Source organism: Euleptes europaea, chromosome 1 (assembly GCF_029931775.1).
Source record: "Euleptes europaea isolate rEulEur1 chromosome 1, rEulEur1.hap1, whole genome shotgun sequence".
In the NCBI taxonomy this organism is placed as follows: Eukaryota; Metazoa; Chordata; class Lepidosauria; order Squamata; family Sphaerodactylidae; genus Euleptes; species Euleptes europaea.
In genome coordinates this window covers 58,715,702-58,726,553 of record NC_079312.1, presented here as the reverse complement: position 1 = coordinate 58,726,553, position 10,852 = coordinate 58,715,702, and the positions used below count along the sequence as shown (strand labels likewise).

At 44.1% G+C, this 10,852-nt stretch overlaps 1 protein-coding gene across 1 annotated transcript; it reads left to right on the top strand.

Moving 5' to 3' along the window:
* Positions 1–3,901: 3,901 nt before the first annotated feature.
* On the top strand, positions 3,902–10,852 carry HMCES (5-hydroxymethylcytosine binding, ES cell specific). Its single transcript, XM_056859695.1, has 6 exons — positions 3,902–4,094; positions 6,663–6,806; positions 7,971–8,090; positions 8,894–9,057; positions 9,639–9,831; positions 10,643–10,852. Exons 1-6 carry the CDS (start codon positions 3,912–3,914, stop codon positions 10,841–10,843), a joined length of 1,005 nt encoding a protein of 334 aa, XP_056715673.1. The 5' UTR covers positions 3,902–3,911; the 3' UTR covers positions 10,844–10,852.

Sequence of the window (10,852 nt, the reverse complement as noted above, 5' to 3'; positions counted from 1 at the left end):
ATCGGCATTAGGAGAGACCAGTGAGAGATTTTTCAGTTGATGCTTCCTTTAACCCAATTAAAATTAATTTTATGTTAAAAGTAAATCGTGTCGATCTTGAAGGCAGTGAAAAAACTTACAAATTAGCAAATAACTGCATGTGACTTGTGTGGTTCACCCAGGCTCAGCAGTGGCTACCAGATGAACTAATGCCATGCCCAGTGGCAGCCAGGCAGCCATCACCAAATTGTACAATTTGGCCAGCCCCACTGGTGGCTACCACACAACTTTATCTGAGTGACTCGCTCCTGCACAACTTTTCAGTTTCACTGGAGTGGGAGAAGCTGCCAGGGGGAGGGAAGGAGGGGAAACGGAGAGTCATAGTAGTTAGACTATGATTTGGGTACAGTGAAAGCTTGCTGAGTGGCCTTGGGCCAGACACCGTCTCTAAACCTAATCTACCTCACAGGGTTATTGTGAAGATAAAATGGAGGCGAGGAGAACAGTGCAAGCTGATTTGGGTCCCCCTTGGGGAAAAGGTTGGGGTATAAATGAAGTAAATAAAGCCGAAGATGGGGGCATATGAAAGGTAGGTTGGTTGGTGGGAAGAACAGAAGGAAGCCTGGAAAGGAGAGAACATGGGAGCCGCCAAGAGGAGTTAAAGAGGCAATAGTATGAGGGGGTAGATCATAGAATCATAGAGTTGGAAGGGACCACCAGGGTCATCTAGTTCAACCCCCTGCACAATGCAGGAATTTTCCTACCTCCCCCCCACACACCCCAGCAACCCCTACTCCATGCCCAGATGGCCAAGATGCCCTCCCTCTCATGAACTGCCTAAGGTCATAGAATCAGCATTGCTGACAGATGGCCATCTAGCCTCTGCTTAAAATAAAGATAAAAAGGAATATGAGATGCCCACGAGCTGGTTTTTACATGCCGACTTTCTTAAGAAAGAATCAAACAGGCTTACAATCACCTTCCCTTCCTCTCCCCACAACAGGCACCCTGTGAGGTAGGTGGGGCTGAGAGAGCTGAGACTAGCCCAAGGTCACCCAGCTGACTTCATGTGGAGGAGTGGGGAATCAAACCCGGTTCTCCAGAGACCACCGCTCCAAACCACTGCTCTTAACCACTACACTATGCTGAACTGAAGCTATTCTACAAATTAATACTGAAGAGGTGCTAGACATGCAAACTGCACTTCAGAAATAATAGTTTTGACTACTCCTCAAAAAATTTCCTCCCCTGTAGAAAACTAGCATATCAGGCAGAAAGGTGTTAGTATTGCTTTCTGGTTAACTGGCTGCAAAGATTATTGAAAATTACACCCTACGCCAAACCAGAGTTCTACCATAGGGTTGCCAGGTCCCTCTCCGCCACCGGCGGGATGTTTTTGGGGTGGAGCCTGAGGAGGGTGGGGTTTGGGGAGGGGAGGGACTTCAGTTCCATACAGTCCAATTGCCAAAGTGGCCATTTTCTCCAGGTGATCTGATCTCTTATCAGCTGGAGATCAGTTGAATTCGCAGATCTCCTGCTACTACCTGGCAGTTGGCAACCCTAACCATGTAATTCTGTATGATGTTTAAAGACAACGGCAGATTACTAATCGGTTCAATGGAACAGAAAAAAAATCTCTGCACATGCTCAAAGGCTGTGTTATACTTCAGGTGCAGTGCAACACTGTACAGGGTCTTGAGCCCTGGAAGCAGTCGCAGCAGCGCAGCTGCTTAAGCAGGAGGAGCAATTCTGTTCCTCAACTAGGGTTGCCAGTCTCCAGGTGCTGGCTGGAGATCTCCCGCTATTACAACTGATCTCCAGCCAACAGAGATCCGTTCCCCTGGAGGAAATGGCCACTTTGGCAATTGGACTCTATGGCATTGAACATAAGAAAGGCCCTGCTGGATCAGACCAAGGCCCATCAAGCCCAGCAGTCTGTTCACACCGTGGCCAACCAGGTGCCTCTAGGAAGCCACTAACAAGACGACTGCAGCAGCACCATCCTGCCTGTGTTCCAACGCACCCAAAATAATAGGCATGCTCCTCTGATACTAGAGAGAACAGGTATGCAGCATGACCAGTCTCCATTCTAACTAATAGCCATGAATACCCCTCTCCTCCATGAATATGTCCCCTCTTAAAGCCCTCCAAGCTGGCAGCCATCACCACACCCTGGGGCAGGGAGTTCCACAATTTAACTATGCGTTGTGTGAAGTCCCTCCCCTCCCCAAACCACGCCCTCTTCAGGCTCCACCCCCCAAAGCTCCAGGTACCGTATGTCTCAACCCAGAGCTGGCAGCCCTGTCCTCAACCCTCCACGCAAAAAGGGCGCCGCCCACTTCCCGCCGGAACGCCAGACGGAGCGGCGCAACCGCCGACTCTGAGGCGGCGCGCGGCCGGGAGCCCGGAGGGGGGGGGGGAGGAGGAACCGCCAGTCCCAGGTGACGTCACCGGGCCGGAGCGGCGCTCAGGGGAGGCGCGCGGCGCGAAGCCCTGGAAGGCCGCGAGGTAAGGGCGCCGCGTCTCCACACGGCCCTGAGCAGCCGGCGGCCTCTTCTCCTCCCGCCTCCGCCGTGTTGCAGACCCGCGGGTGGAGGGAGTGGTGGAGCTGCAGCGGGAAAAGGCCAGGCGGGGCTGCGGGAACGGCTTTGAGCGGGCTGGTTAGTCAACGTGGATAGGCGCCTGTGAGGGAACTCCGTTTTCCCTGGCCGCAGACGGTCGCTTCAGCCACTCGCCTCGCCCCTCCCCTTCAGCAAAGGCCGGAGAGGCCCCCTTTTAACCCTCCCCAGCCAAGGAAGCCCCCTCTTCCCCCCCCTTTGTCCTCAGGTGCTTGACTTGTGAGCGACGAGACCACCGATCGCCATACTGCGCCGCTGATGAGGCTTGGAATGTGTTGCCAACCTCCAGGGGATGACCAAAAAACCAACACAAAAAACCAAAGGTGCTGTAATACAAGTAGTTAGGAAAGAAACAGCACAAAAGCTCAATATATCCCAATACTCTTCTAATTATTTAACAAATTTCTTCATACAGTGTAAATTTTCACTTTGAACTCATACTTACCAACTCGCTTTTGGATCTTCATATCACGGTCTCCTTTTCTTTATTGGCATCATCAAAGCTTGAGAAATCGTGTGTTTATATACATATTTATAAAGCATACTTAAGTGAAAATTTTCACTGTATGAAGAAATTTGTAAAATAATTATAAGAATATTGGGATATATTGAGCTTGTGTGCTGTTTATTTCCTAATGTCCAGGGGATGGCTGGAGATCTCCCGCTATTACAACTGATCTCCAGGTGACAGAAGTTCGTTCCCCTGGAGAAAATGGCTGCATTGACCATTGGACTCTACGGCATTGAAGTCTCTCCCCTCTCCAAATCCTGCCCTCCTCAGGCTCCACCCCCGCAAAACTCCAGGTAGTTCCCAACCTGAAGCTGGCAACCCTACCAGTTTAGCGGTATTGTGGCTTTTCAGAATAACTTCCTGCCAATTTTGAGTCAGTGGCCCAAGAATTTCTGTTCCGTAAATTATATTTAGCTCTAAGCAGAGGCATTTTCCATGATGAACATGTATTAAAGCAGTTTCTTTTCGCAAAGGACGGTTCTGTGAAGGTGTGCTCTCATTCATTTTACTGAGTTAAAGCTGATCTACAAGCAGCTTATTTGCAACATCTTCCCTGAAAACGTATGAGGATCTTTTTTGATGCCTTTTATGTTTAACCAAAATCAAAATTCCACCTTCAAGGAGAATCTGGGTCTAAGGAAAATTCTGGAACAGAGTAGGAAGGGCATTACTTTAAAGTTTGTAGCCAGAACTCTGTGTATGGGATGTTCAATAGAAAGCAACATAACTTATGTGGGTGCGCATTCTGGAACTGGGGTACCACTGACTGAGTACACCTGATTTCTGTAGGTCGCTGGTGAAAAATGTGTGGTCGCACAGCAGTTTGTCTGGGAGCAGATGGCATCCGTCGGGCCTGTGCATACCTTGATAAACAGGGCAGGAGGAGACACCCTGAATGGAAAGATGCTGACAAATATAGTCCATCCTACAATAAGTGTCCGCAGTCTAACAATCCTGTGCTTCTCTCCCTACAACACTTTGAGAAGGTGAACCCCTAAATTGCATTGAATGTGTATTAATGTATTTTTTAAAAAAAAAATAGTGTGTTAGAATCAGACTTATGGCATATGACATTTATAGATCTTTCTTTTAGCTACGACTGCATAAGAATTTTCCAGTTCAGAGGAATTATGAGTGATCTGTGGACTTCAGTGGAGTTTTAGAGTTCTGAAATAAGGATATCTGTTATGGTTGTTCATTTGACAAACACTGTACTAGGGAATGGAAATGTTCCTACTTCCAAGGGGTGCTTTAGTGCCCTGTGATTCAACAGAGAACTTGATTCCAAAACTGCTATTAACCGTCTTTTTTTCTTGTAGTAAAATACAGGTTTGATGTACAATTATTAAAGATGTAAAATTCCTATCAAGAGATTTTTAATAGCAGCATGGATCTGTACAACTTGTTGTGCAGGTGATCCTTCTCTAATGACATGTCTTCCTCAGAAGTTATTAATTAGTACAGGCAACAGCACCGGTGAAAGGGTCAAAACTAAAGCTGTGGCTGTTGTACAGGCACCACCGCAGCTGTGGATGCTGACACCAGAATGATGCGGTGTAGCACGCAAGTAATTTTTTGTTTATTCTGCATATTCCTGAATTCCTGAGAACTGAGCTTCCCATATATTTCAGAAGCATGAGTGGGAAAATTACATGGTGAAAATTACAATGTTAATTTTATTTATTTATACACACACAGACACTACATGTTGTTAGCTGCCAGCCCTCCAGGAAAGGGGGATACAAATAAAATAAAATAATGAAGTATCACTCTAAATATATTGCTGTCTCTACTTTGGTTCTTGTAATACATTTTTTTAAAATGAATGTGCAATAACATTTCAGAGTTAATACACTCGTGTACCTGTATGGGCAGTCCCTTATGTTTTTTAGCTTGCAAGGAGCTAAAAACCTTGGACCTTGGAAGCTACGCTTGTAATGTCCCTTTTAGTAGCAAAGAAGTTGCTACATTTTAAAATACTTGCATTGCAAGTCAGTGCACATGTACAAATATAAACACTCTCATATAATGATGTTTTCAAGCATAACATTTTGCAAACTGCTTCCTCTTTCTTTTTCCTGCCTAGACACCCTAGATGGGAGTTCACTCAGATGCTATAATAGCTAATCAATTGTTATTTTTTTTCTTTGTAAATTTAATATGTACTGCTGAACAGTCATTCAATTTTTCTACTGCATGGCAGTTGTCCCCAAGCAAACACAATGGTAAATTAATTTGTCTGCCCACCACTCCTTGCCCTCTGCTGCACCTGACACTCCTGGACCCCCAGCTGGCAGCTGCTGTGCTTCATTGGTTAGGCAAGAGCAACAGAGCATGCTCTCTCCTGGCAGAAGAAGAAAGTTTGCATTCAATAATAGTGTGTGGAGGGCAAAGAGGAAGGGGTGTGTAGCCTTTTTCTGCAGCCCAGTACCTAAGCTATGAAACCATCATGCATTGATTTTGTTTCAGTGCATTTTACCATGCAGCAAAAGTACAATACACATTGGTTTGTTGTCAAATCAGAAACTAAGAGTTTGTGTCATATTTTCTGATGTTGTAAACTGTCTATGTGCTGTTAAAATTGAGACCAGCAAGATTTTTCTGATATTTGTGTTTGGTTACACTAAAAACCATAAATCAAGCTTTCTAAACCCACCCATTCACAGCAATACTAAAAGTGAATTTAACTAGAAACTGGTAAAAAGCAGAAGTGAAACCCGCTAGTCTGTTTCAATTGTTTCAACTGAGAAAAATGAAAGCAGTAATGGGCGGTAAGCTTTGAAGTGGTTATACAGCAATTTTAAAATCCTCCAGTACTGGAATTAGAAAGATGTTGGACTCCATGTAACCTCATACAACAAAACTAGCTAATTCTGTATAGTCTGTAGCTGCAGGCTTGTGAGTAGCCTAGAGACGAAACAACTTAATAGAACTAAAATACCGGGTTACAACTTCATTCTTTATAATGTCATCTTCAATTGTTTCGTACGTTATCTTATGCTGTGGCTTGTTGGGCTATAACTTTTGTTAAATTTGCAAGCATTGTATCTTTGGTTCTTTCTGCAGCTTTTGCTGTCATGCTCATTCCAGTCTAGAACTGGAGCAACCTGTTTGTGAACTGTTACTAGCAGAGAGATCATAAACATAGAGAGAACTTGCAGTACCATCTTAAGTGGAGTTCATACCCTTCTAAGTCCACTGAAATCAGTGGACTTATAACGTATAACTCAGTCTAGGAGGATGCTGTTGTCTCTTTTAAAGATAAAAACAGGTTTTTAAAATGTTTTTGTTAGCAGTCAGTAATTGAATTGACTAACTTGCTGCAGCTTCCACTATGGACCAAAGGAAAAGATAAGAAGTAGAAGATCCTTTTGCCCCAACCCAACTAGTGGCCATGTGCATATTTCTCTAGGTGGATGGGAAGCACCATGCACAAACATGTGTTGCACATGCAGTTCCCCTCCCCAATTCAATATCTGCGACTGTGCACTCTCTCTCTCTCTCTCTCTCGGTGTTTCTCAAGGTTTTATCTTTCTATTTTTACATTATGAAAGGATTCTAGTTCTTTTGAGCGTGTCCTTGTAGCCATGCGTTGGGGGCTTGTTCCAGCCTGGTTCAAGGAAGACAACCCATCCAAAATGCAGTACAACACTTCCAATTGTCGAAGTGACACCATGATGGAGAAGCTCTCGTACAAGGTTAGTTTTGTGTAGCCTCCCTCATGAAACAAGACTTTTATATTTATCCCCTTCTGGCAATGCTGTCAGTTCCTTCTAAGTGAGACACAAACACTGAATGTTGTTCCCTAGCAGTATTAGCCACAGTTGCCCTGGCTCATCAGATGTAAATATTTCTGAACTGCATGCTGTGAGCCCAATATCTTGATCTTCCTGAAGGGGAAGAGCCCAGCGAGTGATAGCTTTTCACATGCTGCGCTCGACAGAGCAGCCCTGAGCTAACCTGCTGCTTGATTGTTGCGCAGGTTAGAGAAAACAAAAATGAGAGTGATTGCATGGAAGGCTTTTGGAAATATGATATACAAGTAGAAGTTCATAAACATTCACTGAAAGGTTTATTCCAACGGCTTTGTTTTACAATCACCCTGCCTTAGTTCTCGGTCTCAACTCCAGTAGCATATTTAGAATCATAGAGTTGGAAGGGACCACCAGGGTCATCTAGTCCAACCCCCTGCACAATGCAGGAAATTCACAACTATCTCCCCCCCACACCCCCAGTCACCCCTACTCCATGCCCAGGAGATGCCCTCCCTCTCATCATCTGCTTAAGGTCATAGATTCAGCATTGCTGACAGATTACCATCTAGCCTCTGCTTAAAAACCTCCAGGGAAGGAGAGCTTACCACCTCCCGAGGAAGCCTTATGTGTGTAGAGGCCATCTCCAGCATGGGACTTAAAAAAAAAAACCTGAGGAAGTACTTTGGACATTTAACCTTTCTTACCTCTCCATCACGTCTCGAGTGCACAGCCTTGTCAGACTCTAGAGCCAGATGGAAGATCCAGGTCACAGATGTTTTGTGAGGGCAGAGCCGCTTAGCCAGTGTTAAGAGTATAAATTGGCCTACCATGTATCTCTTATATTGAACTTCACTTTTGGCACACAGACACAGTAACTATAACTAGTCGTAAGATAATTTTAGTGAAGACTAAAGGGGAACGGGATATCCATCTGTCAGCACAGCTCCAGTGTGAACTCCATTGCTCTGAAAATCACTTTTTGTAATCCATACATAATACTATTAAAACCCTCCTGCCTCAAATGTTTGTTACATCTGACTATGCCACATGCATGGATTGATCTTTTTTCCTCCTCTGCTCTCTTTTTCTCTTTCCCTCCCTCCAAAGGGGCCTCTTGTCAAAGGCAAGCGCTGTGTGGTGCTGGCTAATGGCTACTATGAATGGCAACAACGCAATGGACAGAAGCAACCCTATTTTATTTACTTCCCCCAGACTGTGCAAGAAACGGTATAACAATCGTTCATTAATATTTAATGCTAAGTTGCTCAACTATTGCCTTTCATTCATTATACATTTTCCTCTTAAACTCATAGGAAATTGATGGTGTATGTGTATGTAGCAAATGTTGAAAGCATTGGAGCTTGTACATATACAAATGTCTGTTTGGATGTATAGTGAATGTAGTGCTATCAAAAATAACATACAAGTGCTTGCTAAATCAACAAGATCAACCATCATTTTCTCACAGTCGATCTTCAGCATCTCAACTACTCCTTTGCGGGGGTGGGGGAGAGACATGAGAATCGGTTTATTAGCAACATGCTTGTCAGAGTGGGGATGGGATTAAGAGGCACAGGCATGGGAGGGATGCAGCCGCCACTTGTTCCCCATTCCTGTCCTCATCACCTGCTGTTGGGAAAATGTGAACTAGAGGTGCAGTTGGGCCTGGGACACAACCCTACTTGCAGAAAACTAGCTGCAGCAGCAGCTTGGATAGAAGGCTGTGAAGTGAGGAGAGGACTCCCTCCCCACCCTTCAGTTCTTAATCCAGATAGCTAAAACATTGTTCTCAGCTCCTCCTTAAAAGATGGGTAGGATACAAACTCCCAGTAAGTGGCTGAAACCTCAGGCACTGGTTCTGTAGGATTGTCTTCCCATGAGAAGGCACCATTCTTGGTAGCCACTACTAATGGCAATGTGACTACCTCATCCTTTGGTCTCACTGGAAGTTTAGCATGCCCAAGTGACAGAAGTACGCATCTGTCTTATATATGTGATGTTTTAAATAATGTGGCCCCTTCTTTTTCCAGTTCCACAAATCAGATATAGAAGATGAAGATCCAAAGGGCCAGAGGTTACTCACCATGGCTGGTATTTTTGATTGTTGGGAATCCCCTAACGGAGGGGAAGCATTGTACAGCTACACCATCATCACAGTAGAAGCTTCTAAAAGTGTAAGCTCCATCCATCAAAGGCAAGGGAGAACAACTGGATTGTGGTTTGTTGTAGAGCAAATTGTAACATGAGACGTTATGTGGCTCAAACATCTCATTACCTTAGATGTTGCTGTAGTAGTGTGATTGTAAGTGTGTGTTTCCTGAATAAATAGCTTCAAAGGAAGGTCAGATCACTGAGGTCAAATATGCTTATTTGTTTGTTTTGCTTATTTCAAATAGTCACTCTTGGAGAGGAACACTAGAATATCAGTGACCTGTTTCAGGTGCCAAGTCTTAGCCTTGCCATAAATTACTCTTTGCGCTATCTCTGGCAGCAGTCCTTAGAATTACTCCAAGCCCAAGGTGTGGCCTTGTCTCTCAGGCCCTGAGAAACCAAGTGACCTTGGTGAATGTGTATTGCAGGTTCTTCCAAATAGCAACAGCTTGCCATTCCCTTGCTCTCTTCTCCACGACAAATCATCCTCAGGTTTTTAATTTATTTTTTAGCCATCTGGCTATGACCGCGGCTTAGATTGTTCCTGTTTTTCAGTCATAATGCATGCTGATTTAGTTTGGGCATTTCTGTCCATGACTGAGATCTGCTTTTTCACGTATTTAGGATGCCAGCTATTCTGGATGGGGATGAGGCTGTTGGAAAATGGTTGGACTTTGCAGAAATACCCACACAGGAAGCGCTTAAGCTTATTCACCCCATAGAGAATCTTGCCTTCCACCCAGTCTCAACTGTAGTAAACAACTCTCGAAACAATACACCAGAATGCATTATACCCATTCAACTGGACCTCAAGAAGGTAAGATCTGGTAGTCATACTTGCCTGAGATAGTACTCTTAATAGTTTTCTCTAATATTTCATCGGATCGCTTCATGTTATAATCGTTGCCTTAAGCCCTGTGAAGCAGTTTCCGTTGTTTGCTTTAATGGAAAAAGGGGCAGCAAGTTCAGAATGCATGTGTGTTTTGCATCTCTGTTCAACGTGGCCAGCTGGTTGCCTAGTATCCAGAGAGATTGTGCCTTTTTATCAGCCTTTGTAAAACCTACCCTGGATTATTTGAAAAGTCCCTGATAGGGTCAGAAAGGATTGCAGCATCCTTCCTCAAACAGAGAACTATTCCTTTTAATATTTTAAGAAGGCATCAAAGCCATTTTTTCTATTAAAGAGGTTTATGTCCCATTTTCAATAAGAAAATTGTGTCCACAGTGACTGACAGTACAATAGCGCACAATATTAAAATCAACCCATTGCACGACAAATCAGTAAATCAGCAGCAGAATAAAACAAATAAGAACGAAATGGGTAACTAAGCAGAGTTCAACCAAGAGCTCCAGAAAATGTGAAAGTCTTTGCCTGTCACGTAACAACAAGGGTTCCAGTAGACCTCTCCGCAGCATGCGTTCCAGAGATTCAGGGTCATCTCTGCATAATTTATGTTGTGGGGGGGATGTCATGTTTATTTTTCTTGATAAGATACACTTTATTTTTAAAAAGTTTGAAATGCTTCTGGAAGCCACATGACTTTAACAGGTTCACTGAATTTGTCTGCTGATTCCTTTGAATCTTCTGAATTTAGTATTTATTTCTCCATTTGTTTTGTGTTTTCCAGGAGACCAAGGTCAGTGCAAGCAGCAAAATGATGATGAACTGGTTAAAAAGCAAATCTAAGAAAGAGGAAGACAATGGCTTACCAACATGGTCCAGCCAGTTCATCCAAGCAGCCGCCAGGAAAACCAGTATAAATTTAATGAACCAGGGGATGGAAAAAGAAGAGGGAGAACCTTCTGCAAAGCAATGCAAAGACCAGTAACTTGTGGGC